We start from the raw sequence: 18,847 nt of genomic DNA, 5'->3' as shown, positions 1-18,847 counted from the left end.
ACAAGACAACTAACTAGCAACATCTCTCCGACCTCGTAAGTATTGGACCAAAATGATCATACAGGCCCTTGAGCCTGCAATGTCATTCGAAACAATTGTGGGTGATTGTGAAGTAATTCAATCCTATTTACCCCTGATAATCTTTCATTCCTTTGCTTATTATGCCTGCAAAACATTCAAAAGCTCTGCTTCTACCACACTTTGAGGAACCATTCTAAAGATTTAAAACCTTGAGAGAGCATTTTCTTATTGTTTTATATGAGCGCCCCCTCCATTTTTAAACAGTGACCCTTAGTTCTAGATTCTCCTATAGATTATAACATCCTTTCCACATCTACCCTGTCAAGAGCCTCAGGATCTCGTATTTCAATCAGACATCTCTTACTCTTTCTAAACTCTACTAAGCACAAGGCACAAGCCCATAGCATCCAATGTTAGTGGTTGTAGTGAAAATGCTGATTCAAATTCTTTCAGTAATTTGCATCTACCTCATGCTTTTAGTACAGAAAAGCATCCAAAGTACACCACAGAAGCATAACCAGACCAAAAAAAATGGCAATCCTAAGAAGCAACTAAAAGGGTTGCACAAATGCTTGGTCAGTGATACTAAGAGATCTTGGATGAGTGACAATTAAGAGATTTAGTGAGGGTTTTCTTCCTGACTAAGCTCTCCACTGGATATCAGTACAATAACACAAAAGCATTTCAGGAGCTGAGAGTATAGGAGGAAATGAAGAAATTGGTGGAAAAGGTAAAGCTGGAAGTCATGTTGAAATTGACCTCGTGGGACCCAATTTTAAATCTGTGCAATTGAATAGGTTTTAAATGACTTAATATCTTGCTCCAAGTCTTCAAATATTGCCGCCAAGAGGCAGCATGTAGAAACTTAAAGGTAGACTACAATAAAGTCTAATAACACTGAACTTATAAAGGGCTGAGTCTGGTTCACAGTATATTGATAACGACTTTATAACCTACAAGAGACCCTGAGATCATTTTTAATATCATTACTTCATTTTGAAATTATGTCATATCGATTTGTGTTCCAAAATAATTGGTCCCTTTTGACAAGCCATCTGAGAATTGAAGCAACTATTTTAGTGAACAGCCATAAAATGATACAGGATGTACATTAAATCTCCATTACTTTCAAATGAGGTTTCGGATACTGTGCAAGAAGGTAATGCAAGAGAAATACCAGTTGGTGTAATTGGTAGTCCACATTTGGCAGTTTGAATATGGTTAGATTTAGTATTTAATTTGTTTGTTGATGAATTAATTTCTGTAACATTGACCATACTTAGATCAAATCACAAATCATCTGTATTCCTTCAAGTATACTAACAGACACATACAAAGTATAATGGGGGAATTGTCCGGTGCCATCAGTTACAAAAGCCAATTGCCCATTCAACAACAAATGTACTTTATTTTCTATCCAACTGTTGTTTGTTCATTGGTGTCCACTGGAATTCATACATAAAACATACATCTTGAAGTCCTCACCACCTGACTTTAAACGAAATTGTGAAACATATCTCTCCAGGAGTGGATCCATTTTCTTTTTTCCCCCAAGAGATCAAATGAACACTGAGAGCTTGTTGCATCATGAAAGCAAAAAGTTTATTTAAGATTTCAACTACATTTAACTACCACAAGGAAGACTTCTCAATCCAGGGTGTAGTCCAGTTAGAAAGTAACACGAAACTTTTTAATACATTATATCACTGCCACAAATTATTTCCATGACTCATCAGTTTCAGAATTGCATACAATACAAAAAAAAGGGAGAAAGGAGGGGCTCCCCGTTACACAGGGTGAAATATACAGTACTGAATACTGAGTTCTGTATGCATTACATTTTTTGCGTGGTTTAGTAATGACATGACCAACATTCAAAATGATCATCAGTATTTACAACAGTTGTACTGTTTGTGTTTAAGATGGTAACCAAACCTTCCATTTTAGGATTTTTTTTAAAAGTTGCTAGAGCAACCCTGATTTCTTAAAAGATACAATGTACATTAGATTACATGAAAGGAAATAGAGTTAATTACAAGATGCAAAAAAGTAAGAAAGACAAACTACTGTGTGAATATTGTTCAGAGGTAGTAAGTGAGCACTCTAAGCTACAGAACATGTTGAAATTCTATTGGTTTAAATGAGTTTGCATGAGGTAATAAAGCTGTGTCTTGATTGGTGAGATGTATAAATACTCTTTACCTACATTATTTACAACACTCCATGTGAACCTTGCCATTTCCTGCCACAGGTTGAAGTAGCAAATCTGAAAAATTATGAATGCTGCACCCAGCTTTACTGTAAAACCCAGTCTTCAGCCAGTACAAATTCAGAAACAAAGCATTAATAAGACTGGCATTGAATTAATGTGTTAACAAAATAAATGATTGTAAATAGAACTCTGTTATAGTAGCAAGTTTCAGAAATAACAATATTAGTTCTTGGCAACTCTGTGGTAATTTATACATGGGTCAATAGAACAGCTCAACTGATTCTTCCAAGTGTTGAAAAAGGAAATTTGATTAATGTTCTGATTTCCCGTAACATTCTGTTGTTCTAAGCAAGTTACCAGTTCTAGATATCCTGTTAAAATAGTTTTAGGAAGTAACAAGAGTTTAGCTTTGCTAATGTCATTAATTTATGACTGTCTGTCTGCTTCGGCACCAGCATTCTTGTATCTTGAAGTCAAAATTGAAACGTGCATTCATACCTCAAAAGGTCAAGAAGCTTCACAATAACATCTCGCACATATAAATCTTCAAAAACATGTTTTCACCCTTTGTGCATTCCCATTGAAAAATCCCTTTTTGATCCACTTTAAGTCAGAAAACACCAGGCCTGTTTAGGTCTTTGTCTCATTCAGTAACTGAATAAGGTAAGACTGTGCTATATATAATGGAATTAATATGGTTCTTTTCAATGAGAACCGAGTGTTTCTCTTCTTAAATACGGATTGTTTGATTCTTACTTTTTTTTCTGACTAAAGAACAGGGTTTTACAGTAAACAGTAGGTGACTGGGCTACAGAAAATCCACTTTCGTCTCCTACTGGTCAGTGCTAATCAAGGCCTATTGGCTCAGGGAATGGATGTTCCTAGGAGATCAGTTAGAGGTATCAGAGTGCACACTTCCAGGTCCTTCTGTTGGTGAAGTCACAGAAGATGGAGTAGTTGCATCTTGCCATCCTCCATTAGCCTGGAAAACACAAATAGTTGTCTGCAGTTAGTATCAGTCTTGTTAGTGAAAAACAATAATGTGATTTTTTTTTAAACTGAAATTCAAGGAGCATTTAGGAAAATTAATTTGTAGACAATAATAGCAGACATTTCCATATAAACTCATATACCATTATTTTTCTAACACTTTTGCTCTCAAATGTGGGTTATAAACATGCTAGCAAATGAGGTTTTTTTGTAGCTGGTAAGTGGTCCTCAAGGGGAATGCAGCCAACTATGTTTGGGAACGATTATCTTTCCCTTGCAAAGGTTTGCGTCCTTTCACTACGCTCACAGAGAAATTAAGGCCATGGACAATACCTCTGTAGAAGGAATGTACTCTCACAAGGAAATATAGAGGCTACAAAAGAAGGTGGTTGCCCTCAAGGGGTTAAATAGTATATCTTGTTTATTAAGTGACTTTGCAGATGACTCTCTCCCACCCCCAGCACCTACACCTCTGTCACGAGTGGTCAAAAGTTGGGAACTCATCACGTGGACAGGAGAAGATGTAATCATTCCAATTGATCATGATTCTGACACATTAATATTTTACAGCTTATCATTTAACTCAATTTACTATTAAAATGTGTATTTTTCATATTTGTGGCTAAGACTGGTCACATACTAAGTTCCCAAACTTGGTCTCACATGAACTGACACAGAGAGGGTAACAGGTGACTTAATCTGCACCATTCTGATGCAACTTCACATTGATAGTTATTAGGCAGTGAGGTAGGAGGAACTAAAAGGGAATCTCATGTATTGTAGGAGCTGCAGTCATTCCCTACATAGACACTAATGCAAGAACCAAATTAGGGGTTGAGGGTTCAACGGATTGTCAAGGATTGTATTGTATTTAAAGGATTCTGAAAGCAAGTGTGACAATGTGTCTCTGGTTCTAACAGTTTGGATCTATCTGTGAAACACTTGTTTCAAGCTGATGGTTCACTTTTGTTTTTACTTTCACTTCCTTTTCATTAGTACTATTCTGCACCGTACACCTCTCCAGCCAGAAGAACACACAATTTCGCCTGTTAACTAAGTGAGAATGAACATTCATCAAAATGGCAAATCATGATAGCTCTATGATTCACACAAATTCAAAAAAGATTTCAACATTACATGTTGTTCTGCTATAACGCATGTTTCTTCTGCGCAAACTGGCTATAACACGATTGATGAATTGTGGACATTGTTTGGATAACATGAACTTTCTACTGAAGTGTTGTAGCGATTTTCTATTAACATTCTTCTCCAGTATGATTTTCTATAGTGGTTTTCCATTGCGCGATTTTCTAATGCATGAGGTTGCAGACAAACACAACTGTCGCGTTATAGTAGAATAACCTGTACTGAGAAAATCTTATTCACTCCTCATTCTATATATTTTCCAATTAGTCTTTTACTGTTTTTCTAAGATACACACACATTAAATATATACATTAAAATACACACATATACATATATATATAGACATTACAAATATATCCATTAACACAAAATTTTATCATGTAAAATTGTCACAAAAAGCACAATTTATTAGACATAAATAAGATCTAGCCTACAGGGCTAGAGTTTTTTGTTCATAGACAGTCCAGTTTTGCTAGTGGCTATGACTGTCACTAGCAAATTTCTTCTTCCACTAGCGAAATTGATCAGAATCAAAGCAAGACTGATGATCGGGATGACAAAATGAAAAGTGAATCCTGGGAAGCTGGGACACTACTCTGTGGAGCTCATTAGGAAAATCTTGCTAGTGTTTAGAATACTGACTTGCAAAACTGAAAAATCCATGAGCAATTTGCTAGGCAGCCAGTATTAAATTCAAGCCCTGATTATAACTGCTGTCAGACTCAATCTCCTGAAAAGTGTCCATATTTTGCACAGACAACATTATTCAGAAAAGAGCACTCCTTTGAGATTCAGATTTTAAAACAATATTTTTAAGGTTCTGAGTCATTAGTCTGCAGATACCAATAGTTTTAACTCCTGCAGGCTCATATACATTGAACAGATCAAATATGGCATCCTACAAGGAGCGATTTCTGCTGACATAAGGCGAGATGGTAGAAACAAGGTAAATATTGAAAACAGTCTCTTGCAAATGAAACCAAGCTAATGCATTTGGCACAAACTGATAATCCATTCCACTCTGTTAAATGAATACCTAATAATTGAATGATTTTCTTAAATGAACTGCAACTGAAATTCTATATCTGAACCTAATGCATTCAGTTATCTCAGTTGAATATTCCTGCTGTGAACCCTTGTATGGTCAGATTAAACAATTCACCACTTTCATAGCTGGAATTACAAGATTTATTGTTTCATCAATCTCCCATGTTAGGGACAAATACACAAAACACACACCATTCCAAAATATTCTTGTATTAAAAGTACAAAATAGCCAATGTTGCAGAATATCTCACTGAGCCCCTGACAACAGAATGAATGTCCAACTCATTCAGTAGGAAGAAGTTTAAAAAAAATTTTTAAGTTAGCTGCTAAAAAGAGGCAGAATCAAAAATATGCCTTAGCTTTAAATTGTTGACTTCAAATACGGAGAACAGGCACAACAAGAACAGAATCCAAAATAAAGAGGAATGCTCAGCAGTGTAAGGGCATGATTTTACTGGCATGTTAAAAGAAAAGGGGTCAAGCTAAGACGTATGTTTTGGTGGAAAAACAAGAGCAGCATTTCATGTGAAATTAACCCATGGAAAGACTGACATGTCATATGACATAATTTGGGTTGAGGAGGTGATTCTTTGTCATACGATCAAGAAACATCTCTAGTTCTCTCCAGCGTTACTATTCAACCAATAACTCAAAATTAACATGGCACATGCAGGATGCCAATTACTGTTGACAAATATCTCATTTATTCACTTAGCTTCAAGCCTTCACTTCAACTTGTACATATTCAGTATGCCAGCAGCAGGAACAAGGGAAACAAGATGGACATCTTAGGCCCATGTGCAGGAGCCTGCGTTTTTGATGTCATTAAGTGTAAATTAAATGTGAATTTTGAACTTGGCCACATTACTCTATTCCCACATAAACTACTGGTGCTCCTTACATTTGTTTTGCATCGGGAATGAGAGATACAAGAAATGAGTTCTCCTGATGTCTCGGCCTGTAGAGGCAATTGTTGAAATCAATGTCTGATCAAATTTCTGCTGTGGCAGACAGCTTGTCGCTACATATTTTTATGTCAGTCAAGAAGAGGGAAGGCGCAGGCCTCGTGAGTTGAGGAACGTTGAGTGGAAGTGACGGGGCAGCCCTTTCTGTAGGGGCCAATGTGAGCCACATTGACTTTGAGTGCTTGCGGCGAAGACTAGCCTTTGCTCAAGTCTCCCATCGCCAAACATCAGCAGTAAAAATAGGTTAGCGTATGCTAATAATGGTTTATTTACAATGCGGCTAATTACCGAAGCAATCCATCTGCATTATTGTAAAACTATAACCTATAGCAGTCATGCATGCTGTCAATAAAATCTTTTATTTGCCAATGTATAAAAACGGTAAATAGTCAGCAATGTACTACCTACCTTTGCTTACATTGTATGTAAATATATGTCTTTTCTCCCTCACAAAATATCCTCTACATCAACATTTATAAATTAAAGACGTATTGTTCAATTTTCACTTTTCATATTTACCAAACCTACAAGCTTCTTGGTGAAATCTCTGCGTTCCTTTAGAGCAGCTATATTTAGACTGGCTGGATGAAAAATTGAGTTTTGGACTCTGAGTGCCCTTACATCTCCAAATAACATGTATGATGTTCACAAAGCACTCTTGTTTCACAGTGGTAGTGCCCCTAACTCTGAGCCAGGAGGCCCAGCTCAAGTTCCATCTGTTCTAGGGGTATGCAAGAACACCTCTGAACAGGTTAATTACAAAATACCTGTATAACATACAAACAGGAAGCAAATTGTCCTGTTTGCCATATTAGTGCAGGCATGAGTGTGAGTGCAGTGAATATCTGCCAGAAGAATGCAGAATAGGGTGATCATGACATTAAATTGGCATGCGACTTTGGTCTGGTGTCATGGAGTGATTTGGGGGCTCAACATCCCAATCAAAGCTCTCTCTTAATCTTGCAAAGGAGAACATGTTCAGCACCAAGAAGAATTGCTCATACTATACCCATGCTACTTAAAAGGGTGATTATTAACTACAACAACAACTTATATTTGTATAGCACATTTATCATGACAAAATATTCTACAGAACTTCAAAGGAATAGAATAAAATAAAACATGATACTGAGCAAAGTCAGGAGATTTTGATCAGATGACCAAAAGTTTTGTCAAAGAGGTAGATTTTAAGCAGTGTGGTAAAGTAAAGTGAGAAAGAGACCTGGTCAGGCCTAGGGAAAGAATTTCAGAACCTAAGCAGCTCAATGAAGTCATAACCACCAATGATGGAATGAATTAAATTAGGAATCCTTAAGGGCTTAGAATTAAAGAAGCATTGATATCATGGAGGACAGTGGATGAGAATACTAAGAAAGAGATGAGCAAGGCCATGGAGGAATTTGAAAGCAAAGCTGGGAATTTCAAGATCAAGCTGCTTCTTATCTGGGAATACAGGCTGCTGTAAACATGGTAGTTTCTGTGGGTGGTTCAAATAGTAAAAGTCTATAGTATGTGGCCTGTCAAGTACTGAAAGATTTTTTGCTGTACTCATGATTTTGGCATAAATCTGTTACTCTCAAACAAATAAATTAATTCCCTTTGGAATTAGAGCATAGCTTGGAGAATGAACAAAGCACAGCAGAACAAAAACTGGGAGAAGCAGGGAACAGCTATTAGCAGGTAATCACTCATTCAAAATGTTCAGCGTGCAACTACTCTAATTTTCCAACCTCAGAGTAAAACTAGGTCCACACTGCAAGTGTTTGTGAAGGTGACCGGTGGTGAAGTTATATGCATCTGACTTCTTCCAGATTTAAGGTACTAACGGAGCTGGAAAGGTTTGTTTCACCTCACTGACTGAGTTTCCTCACACAAAATTGGACAACACCGAGATTCTACTCAAAGACAGATAGCAACTATTCATTCTCACTTGTCAGGGACAGGCAGACAGAACAAGCACAGATCTTGCCAGGCTTGCAGATTCTCCTTGGCATAGGATGCAGCACCTCAAGTGCTATATGATAATTCTGTTCTAGACCAAGAGTGAAAGGGATTCCACTTTTCCTCAGTGACCAGCTGGTGTTATACCAGAAGTCGTGACTAATCCACATTAAGCCAGTACTGATGACGTCTTCATTCTCTAGGTGGCTATTGGTTGGAAAGGCGATCCACTACCAGATTGGCTGATGATTTTAGTGCACAACTCATGCATAGTATGGGAACAATGTTATTGTGCGTATCCAACATCATTATTCTTCTATAGGCTACCCAACCAAAGTCCTGATCTGAATCCTCTGCAATGGAATCTATGGCACTACTTTACCCTCGAACAAACTGGCTTATTTTTCTATGCTTGTCTTTCCCACTGCCTGGCTACTCCTTACTTGTGTCTGGTGACTCACTAATTGTAGATTCCACCTGTAACCTGTTTCCTCAGAGACACAGGATCTGAGTTTGAATGTAAAATCAAGTGGTGATGCAGTCCTTTCATCATTGCTATCTGCTTGTCCTGGCAAGGTTACATCTGTTGAGTATCTAGAAGGGGAAATAAAACACAAATATAATGGTGTGGTGGAGGAGGGGTAGAAAGCAAGAGATTGATGCTTACACCACCTGCAGAGGACCAAGTTGAATATGAGAATGAAAATTAGAAATGCGGCCACTATCAATTATAATGGTTTAAGCCCTATTACTGGTCAAGCATCAGTGACAGGGGTTCCAACAAGGGCCAGTCCCAACTCCTCCATGGTACTAAGGAAATACAGGCGTTCCGAATCTCTACCAATTAGTTCCTGCCCCCTCACATTGTGTGCCACCTCAGCCTGCAAGATAGAAGGAAGTGTGTTAGTGAATGTTGTGCAATCTGTTTACTTGATGTGGGCTGTTGCAGTTCAATAGTTGGCATTGTGTGCGAGTTATGAGGTGTGGGTTTGAGTCTTACAGCACTGCAAACAGGGTTTGGAGAGGCATTTAAATGTTACTCATGTTTGTTATTTTAGATTGTTGTTCAGTGAATATTGGAATGTGGTAAACTGAGCTGTGGCTGAGGCGAGTATTGGAGTTAGTAGGATATTGTTTGAAGATTCATTCACTGAGCTTGACCACTGAGGACACTGAAATGTTTGCATCTAGAAGCTCAAGGCTCAACTCTGAGCATTGATTGCACTGCCTTACAACTAAATGTGGAGGAACACCTTTATCCAAGGCAATAAAGGGCATCTTTCCTCAACCAAGATCTCTACTACACTATCTAAAAAGCTTAGCGTTCACTCTCTTTCTTGTTGTGCAAATTCTCTCCTTTCCAGGAAAGATTCTCTTCAACCATAAGTGCCAGTACTCATCTGCTTTAACCATAAAGCACCTCTTCTTTATGGGTGAGACTAGCTTTAACAAATGCAAACTTCTAAATGTCGTGCCAGTCACTTATGATATTGGGCCCATACTTCCAGTCAGTATACCCACACCATTTATTGGTTCAATGCAGAGATCATTTGAGTTAGCAGGCAGCACAAATTTGGCATCAAGCCTGCATTGCAATCAATGGGCATGGTTCAATTGTGCATCATGATCCCTGTGCCCATTTTCAGGGGCTATCCAATTACAACCCTGCAGATATCCCTGTAACACTTTGCAGACAATGTGGTTAGTCAGAAGGACAGTCCTTAAAAAATAATTTACCCATCATTATACAAATTTGAATTAGTTGAGTAAATTTAGCTTCTGATCCCTACCGTGTCCAAATCTAATAAAATTTGAAGAAGCTAGCTTCCACCAAATTATAAGCTTTTCATTTAAGAAAACAATAAGTCTCAACTTCTATACCAAACCCTGCACTATTATACAACACCTTGTTAAAGCTAATCAACAAAGATAAAATTCAAGACTCTAAAATGCTGCAGGCAAGGACAGTTTTACACTCCATCTTTCAATGACAGTTTTTGGCCAATGATACATGCAACACTGTAGTACTTTACACTGATCTTAAATTGAAAGAACAAAAGCTTTTTCAACTGTATATTTTCTTGTGTTAGGCAACAGAGCTAATATTCTCACATCATCTTTAAATTTTTACATTAAGGAATTTAGCGGCGCTTTGCTCATTCTGGATAATGTAACCCTCTCTGCCATCAAAAGCTGAATTAAGAAACTATAATGGCTTACACTGGCAGGGCTTTAGCTTTTCTTTTTCTTCTACGGACACAGAAATAAAAGTGTTCCTTACGCTCAAACTGTGTGGACTGTACAGTGAATTCCCTCCAAGACCATCACTGTATCCGCCCGTCTGATTGATAACATGACGCAGGGAATCCACCTGAAGCAAGAGCAAACAAAAAGAAACATGTCAGACTTAATGCAACAGAGCTGTCTTTCTCTAACAGGAAATTATCTAGTAGATTGAGATGTGTAAGCTTGCGATACTACCTTCATCGCATTAGGATATGTTATTCCATTTTAAATAATTTTAACCCATTGTCCATTGTGTTAACATTTGTTTTATAAAGATGTCAGGCTAAGCTTAGATTGTGTACTGAATTCTGCAATTTCTGCCATAGGGTTCCGTTAATTTTATTTTGCATCCAATAAATAAATTACAGGCAAAGGCTTTCTACAACCAGTCAGCATGCTGTCTGTCAGTATCAATTTAATGGATCACTTTTAACACAGTGCAGTCATTTACTGACACTTTTTACACAAATGACCACATTGAGAATGACAAACAGTGAAAAACTACACTGTGTTCTTGTAATACAGCCCACCACTTTGATAAATGTTAACCAAGTCACTGCACAAAGCTAGTACAGTACTCACCTTAAGTAATTTACTTAAACAGGTCATCAAGAGTTAAACCTAATACTTAATTCTATATTTTAAAGGCAGCCTTTCTCTCTACTAAAACAGCTGGAAGGGGGAGTTAGGGGAGAGGGGGAAGGCTCAACACTTTTTAGCAAAACTAGTTTAATTTATTTGGTGAGTGTGGTTCTTCACCCTCACCCCAGTGCCTCTATTAATATGTAAAACTTTGACAGACATAGTCTTCAATCTTCAAGAATGAATAATTCATATTGTGAAAGAAAGAAACAGGTTTCAAAAAACATAAGGCATGAAAAATGAGAAGAAAGTTGTGAATGAATATGGCAAAAGCTTACACCAATCATCAAATTCTCCAACTTTTCACCCATCCCACCCTTAATTGCTCAAGCCAGAGCCGACTGCATTCACATAGTTTTAAAATCAGACATGGAACATCACAAATAACGGACTCAAAACAATAATGATAAATATCAAAGCAGTGGAATGGATAATTTAATTAATCTGTACTTTAGGTACAGAATATTTACTGGGCTATAGGTCAGAGTAAGGCAGTTTTAATTTCTAAGCCGTACCCTGCTACCTAGGCCCTAATATTGGGCATTCTTCCTACCTGTGATTGCACATTGGCTCCGACTTGGGACCCTTGGTAAGAATCCCCATTCAGATTCTGCATGTTCATGAACATGTCCCCAGAATTTGGTAGGTTAAAAGAACCAGAAGAACCTGGAAAGGAAAGAGTCAGGCACCTGAATCACAGAGGGCTTTAAATCTCTCCCCAAAGTTCTCAAAAGAAAGAGCACACGAGAGAAACAGAAATAAGGAAGCAAAGAGAAAAGAAACAGTAGCCTTTCCATCACATGAAAAGCATTAAGAAAACTGTGCAGACTCTTTACAGAATGAGGAATGTCTTTAAAAAAAATCTCTGTTCTGTCAAATAACAACCTGCAAAGTTTGAACCAGTGAATTCTGAAATAATGCTCACTGGTTTTAGAGTGGGAAATACTCCAAGGAGACACCGTGGAACTTACCTTATCAGGAAATAGCAAATTATTGTTTTCAGAATCACTACAAGAACTTTTAATCCAAATCTTAAACACAATCAGAGGTGGGACTTAAACATGGAAATCATGGTACCATTTAGTGTAAGTAACATAATTTTAACAGTTTACTTGAAAGAAATTGAAATTTTTGTTCTGATAAAATTATGCTACTTCATGGGAAAACATAATAGCAACAATTTGTGCACTATGAGAAGGAACCTGTCCACTTACCGGAGGTGGGTGTAGTAGGAGAATTTGCTTGGCTGTTTTGGACAGCAGCTGCCACAGCATGTGCAGCATTTACAGCGGTTTTTGCAGCATATAGGTTGGCTTCTTCTTGGAACTTTCCAATGTTCTTCTTGTACCTGATCCGTTTGTTGCCAAACCAGTTTGACACCTTGGGAAAGGAGGATAGAAAACATCAAAAGACACTGCCAAGAAATCAACTATATTATTATTTCTAAATGTCATGTCTGGATCCATCAAATTCACAATTTCCAACTTTCCAGTCAGTATTTTGACTAATTAAGTAATAATCAGGGATAGGTTGTATATTATTAGGGATTAGAGCATGACATGATTCTGTCTGTCTTTTGGCAGAACAGACACTCAGGGGATTATACATCTACCACAATGTGTGTTTTCAAATTTACTGATGTGATTACATTTGAAAAAAATCCAAAGAAACCAAAACATTAATAATAAAGAAGTAATTATTGATGCATTAAATGCCACCCGCCAATCAAAAATTGTTACTGAGCTAGTTACAAAGTGCATTCTTCTCTCTAAGAAGTAAGTGGTAAGATGAGAAGGCCTGGAAATTCTATTGTTCTATGTTTCTGGTCTGGAACAACCTGGCAACAGTAGAATTTAAATCATGTTCAGTCGGATGAATATGAATAGAGTGATGTAAATCAATATTAAATGAGCTGGTGTTTTGTGTTCTCCCTTTGAACATATTAGAATCAGGATCTGTGTTGCCAAGGCTAATCTTTGTGCATTAACCTGTGCAGGGATCCTTATAAATTGGTTAGTAATCAGTTGTACTGTGGCCAACAAGGGCAACGTTGAGATGAAGCAGCATTTTATTTTCAAGGGTCAAAATATGGTAACTAGGTAGCAACTGAAATTTTCTGTATCCCAAACCAATGTCATTCATGTTAATATATTATCATTCCATTTTACTAACACTCAGATTATTCATGAAAATAAGTACAACAAGTACCTGGGAATGAGTCAGAGAGCAGTGACCCAATCAGATGACATTATAAAGTACTAGTGTTAAGGCTGAATGATTCAGAAACTCCAGGTGAATGCAAGATTGGGTACAGATCTTAACCCATACTCGTGTGCTAGTTACTTTGTTATCCATGTGTGATTTTCAATATTTAGTCTCTAGAAATGTAAAAATTAATATCTTTCTGGTGAGTGTATTGTTGAAGAAACATCTCTAATATTACTACTAAAGGAGAGCTGTTGATCTGGCACTGTTGGAAAGACTGGGGAGCTTTTTTTAAATGTTGTCTACATTTATATCTTAATGGTACAAGTACAAATGGTTTAGCTGTGCAAATGACAAAGAAAAATGTATAATCCTTCACAGCACAAAGTATGGCAAGGTGGTTTAATTTTATCTGGTAATACACTAATTAACAGATTCACCTAAAATTCCATATGCTATTTTAATGCAGCCATTAACCTATTTATAATAATTTAAGTGGGTTGACTGAATCAGAAGATTGCTCAAAGGAACTTCACGCAAACATGGTAAAACAGTGCACTATCACAGGAAATTAAAGTGATTTGGAGAGAAAAACATCAGATGATACCATAAACTCAGGCAAAGCCTGAAACCTTCCGTAATCATTTAACTCCAACTACTTTTTAAATGAGAACAATTCTATCGTTCAGATTCTGTTGCTTTGTTCATTTACTTTTCTGTTAAGAATCTAACTGTCACCACTGCAGCTGAAGTTTTGCTGTACAGATTAATTTTGATGGATGACTCAACAATAATATTCACATGAGAGAAGGAATGACTATTACACCAATAAATGATGCAGGTTCTGGTCCTACACTACTCCTCCACATATTTTAATATTATTCTGCCCAGTAGTTCACTACGTTTTTCACAATTTAGTTTGATGTTAGAACAATAGACAATTTTGTAGTCAAAATGAAGTGGCTCACAATAAATGTGAACAGCCATCTAAAATAAACTGATGTGAAAAACTGCAGCACAGTATTCTTTGTTTTATAATTTCTGCTTCTCCTCTTATCACTACGACCGCTCCTGCGCATTCTGTCCTTCTGGGTCACCTGAAGCAAAAGTCTTCATTCCAAAGCTCAAACAGCACCTGTCAAAATCTGAAACCAAGAGCAGAGACTTTCTACTGGGGAATGAAATTAAATGCCGTTTCAACCAAATTCTGTGTTTAAGAACAGTTATCGAACAGTGATTTTGTTTTTTTTTGTAGGATTTACCAATTAGTGGCCAGAGGGTGTATTAATTATTCAATTAAGGATCGTGGCTAAGTGCCTTAACCAATACAAGGTTCTCCATGCATGGTGGAGTTTGGGGTTTGGCCTTGCTGCCCCTTACCCTGTAAATAGTGGTTTTTTTTGTGAACTGCTGCTTTTTGTTTATTGTCAACTGTTTTTATTTTGTATGGTTTCATAAAATTAAAAAAAAGGTTCTCCTTCAATGAAGGAGCTATAGCCTGCAATTATAGTCAAGGGAGCAAAACAGACCTCTGTTTTGAAGCATTTTCTCAGCACCTTATTTTAAAAACACTAAAGGTGAAATAACAAAATGACCACAGCTGCCCCAGGTAGTTTATGTCTGTATTTGGCCAGGTAGATGTGGTGGCTGCATTTGGGAGGAATGAGGTGAAGTGATTCTGGAGTGCTGGTTTCCAGTCTGCCGTTGGGTGGCTGCTTTGAGGCATCTGCTGGGCTCTCAGCAATCAGGACAGTCCACAGGCCAACTGGGAAATGGCTTTAATTGGCTTCTTAATTAAATTAACAGCTATTAGCTACTTGTAGATTGATAGACATTCCATGGCTGGCCCAACCTCCAGAAAAATGCCCAAGAATCAGTGCTGTAGTGAGGAAATTCATGTTTATTTGGCTCTATTCCTACCCCCAAAATCAGCATCTAACTACTGCCCTAGGAATTCCTTGAGACTAATTTAAGGATAGCTCTCATCCGATTTTATCTTCCTTCCTGATATGGCAGGCATCCCACCTGATAAGGTCAAAGCAGCGGTATGTGTCAATTAAACAAAGCTTCTGCAACAGGGAAGATGTAACCCATCATTTAGTAGTGCATTCTGCTTGAAAATCTTTATTTTATGATAATTTGTAAAGATCTTGCATGTTTTTAAAAGTGTTATGACCACATCTATTACAATATACTATTCACCTTCAGTGCTACATCACATACTACTGGGCATTGTCAACAGTAGATTACTGGGAAATAAACCATACTATCTATAACAGTACAATGATACATTTGCAAGTCCATCATAATTATTGTGGTAAACAGTTCCTGACTATTTAATAACTGAAGTATCAATATAGAGCAAATATTCACAGATGCACACAGATTAAAAAACTCAGCAACCATTCACTATATGTAATAAATTCTAGGCTGTGTACTAAAATTTTATATCTTTAGCACCCATCTAAAATATGAGGATAGATTTTGCACGACATCAGATTCTCAACAGCACTCTAGACTCTGTGCTTCTTAATCTTTAATATCAAGGCAATTAAAATTAATGACCACTCATACAAACCACTGTGGGCAGTGTTTCCTTGACATTGGTTGTTTGATGAGTTTACCTTCAGGTTAACTAACAAGCAAGGTTTAATTGGAGCAAAGGAAGAAAAGACAGTCACTTCATTCTTTCCCTCAGAAATGCAAAAGGAGCTAGATCCACACAAATTTAAAAAACCTTTTTTCAAATAAATTTCAAGAGAACAAACACTCTTTTAACCAGCCTGCATTTGTCTGGAAGAATATGATAAGTAGAAATCATACAATCAATAAACTGTCAGGATAGAGGAAGCCCTATCAGCTTGTGTGTAAGAGCTCAGGTTTTTACTGCTACTCCCAAGATAATTGTAATATTATACTGATGTCTGCCCATTTCTGCTTCAAAACATTCATCAGGCTTGGGCGTCAATGATAGTACATTTTTAAAGCGTAAAAGCAGATAGGATCCAAAATTCTATGGGCTGTATCTGATAGGAAGATGGATACATAATAATAATGGCATATCTGTAACCAAGATGACATAGTACAATGATTCTCTTTAGATACAGCATTGCAGAATTGGAGCATTTGATGTATTCTTGTGCTATTAACCTGATTTTTAACTACAAAGGTACAAACAATTTGATTAGGGGCTGGTATTACAGTTGTTAGCTTCAGTTACTTTGTTGTCAAAATCTCTCAAAACTGCACTTGCACAATGTACTGCCTTAAAAGCTTATTGACTTCACAAAATGATGGTCCAAAGATTTGTTTTATATATTAAAATGTAAATGAAGAATAGAAGATTATAATTTCTTTAAGCCCAAGACAATTTGGTTACAGAGTTTGTACTCTAAGTTTTAATTATTATTAGAAGTAAAGATCAGACCTTCACTCATAAAGCCATTTTATTCAAAACACTTTAGGTTTAAACAAAGACAGAAATTGCTAGAAAAATTCAGCAGGTCTGGCCACATCTGTGGAGAGAAAGCTGAATTAACATTTCAGGTTCAGTGACCCTTCTTCAGAACTAACTGTAGCTGGGAGAAGGTTGGTTTTTATGCTAAAGAAGGGGTGGGGGTAGAGGGGGAAGAAATTAATGATAGGTGGAGATGGAACCCAGAGAGAGAAAAACACAGTTGGGCCGACAAAGGAATAGATAAAGGTCAGCCTGGTTTGGGGACCATTAGTAGCTGACAGTGGGTTGTTTGTGGTAGCTGCCTATGTGATGACAGGGCCTGGTGTGTAGGGTGGGAGTAAGGACATCGGAGAAGGTACTCAAACCCTTTAATTGTTGAACTCAATATTGGGTCCAGAAGGTTGCAAGGTTCCCAAGCAGAAAATGACTTGCTGTTCTTCCAGCTTGCACTGAGCTTTGCTGGAGCACTGCAGCAAATTGGAGACAGAGATATTGGCCAGGCTGCTCCATGGTATGTTGAAATGGCAACTAATCCAATTTTCTCTCTCTCTCTGGGCTCCATCTCCACCTTCTCCCTCCCCAATCTTTTCCCAGCTACAATCAGTTCTGAAGAAGGGTCACTGGACCCGAAATGTAAATTCTGCTTTCTGACCACAGATGTTGTCAAACCTGCTGAGTTTTTTCCAGCAATTCCTGTTTTTGTTTCTGATGTCCAGCACCTGCAGTTATTTGTTTTTTCATTTTAGATTTAAGTTTATTTTGAGCCCAAATTGGTCTCTTTGAGAACTAATTGAGCAAATATTTGTGTACATATCAGAAACGGTTAATGTAGAATTTAAAACAAATAGAGTGATTTATTAGGATCTTGATAGATCAGGAATAAGTACACTCCACCTACAGAGAGGAATGGCAAGGTGTCCTTTGCACCAACAGTTGTCTGAGATTACATTCTCAGTGAGTTTAAGGTACATTCAATTCTTAGAATGTTTCCTCCCATCCCAATATTTTCTCTCCTCTTATTGCAAAATCATAAGGTGATTCTACATCATTAAACGTCATTTAAGTTCATCATGTGCAGTTCTGGACAGTGAGTGTCACCAAATTATTTGGTCATAGAGCACATCACATTTGAGCTCAAACAGAGTGAGGCATAGCATCTGTGGAGAGAAGCAACAAGTTAGTGTTTCAGGCACTGCACTTCTTTAATAGTTTCAGGTGCTTTTGAGAGGCAGTGCCTGAAACAATGATTTGTTACTTCTCTCCACAGATGTACAGCCTGTCCAACTGAGTGCTTCCAGCATGCTCTACGATTGTTTCAGAATTCCAGTATCTACAACATTATTTTCTTTGTGACATTCAAGCCCAATTCCACCCTTGCCTAAAATCTATACATGTATTTATTAACAGTGGTCATTATAAACCAAATAAACCATACGTTGCCTGATGTTTACCCCAAAGGAATAAATGCTAATTGGAGTCTCTTATCAGATGCCATTAACTTTAACAATTTTGAAGGACTAGTCCATCTTTTGTGCTGAACTAATAATCCCATGTTAATGTTAAAACTTCAGCATTATGAAAATGTCATAACTATTTTTAGCTCATACCACTCTTGTTTCACTTTATTGAGTTATTGACACACTAAGTACAGGTATTTCTGACATACTGTAAGTATTTCTGTTAAGTAACATTCAGAAAAAACAATCATTTAGGTCAATTTTTGGAATGTTTGAATAGAAATGTGAGATGTCCTTGGTTTTCCCAATCTATAATTGGACTGCTTTAATGTAAGCTTCTCCAACAATACAAAAAGTAAATTTGTTGTGAAACTTTCTCAAACATAGCACCGGAAGAAAATATGGTCTCTTTAATAAAAGCTACCATTCTGCTGGAACAGGTGGCATTCCCTGGTCACGTTTTCTAGCTAAGTGAAAA

The 18,847-nt window shown here is 37.3% G+C and overlaps 1 protein-coding gene across 5 annotated transcripts in view; it reads right to left on the bottom strand.

The window, feature by feature from the left end:
* Window positions 1-1,601: 1,601 nt before the first annotated feature.
* LOC122564856 (pre-B-cell leukemia transcription factor 3) overlaps window positions 1,602-18,847 on the bottom strand; it is a 251,920-nt gene continuing 234,674 nt past the window's right edge. For 3 of the 5 annotated variants that reach the window (XM_043720211.1, XM_043720213.1, XM_043720214.1), the window contains 4 exons: window positions 12,465-12,630; window positions 11,804-11,916; window positions 10,604-10,693; window positions 1,602-3,215 (listed from right to left, as the gene is read on the bottom strand). In XM_043720211.1, coding sequence (XP_043576146.1) covers window positions 3,123-3,215; window positions 10,604-10,693; window positions 11,804-11,916; window positions 12,465-12,630 — 462 coding nt within the window. In that variant the 3' untranslated portion in view covers window positions 1,602-3,122. Of the gene's footprint in view, window positions 3,216-10,542; window positions 10,694-11,803; window positions 11,917-12,464; window positions 12,631-18,847 lie in introns of all 5 variants that reach the window. The other 2 variants (XM_043720212.1, XM_043720215.1) reach the window with 2 other exon arrangements.

Source organism: Chiloscyllium plagiosum, chromosome 30 (genome assembly GCF_004010195.1).
Source record: "Chiloscyllium plagiosum isolate BGI_BamShark_2017 chromosome 30, ASM401019v2, whole genome shotgun sequence".
NCBI lineage: Eukaryota > Metazoa > Chordata > Chondrichthyes > Orectolobiformes > Hemiscylliidae > Chiloscyllium > Chiloscyllium plagiosum.
This window is presented reverse-complemented; position numbering and strand designations above follow the sequence as displayed.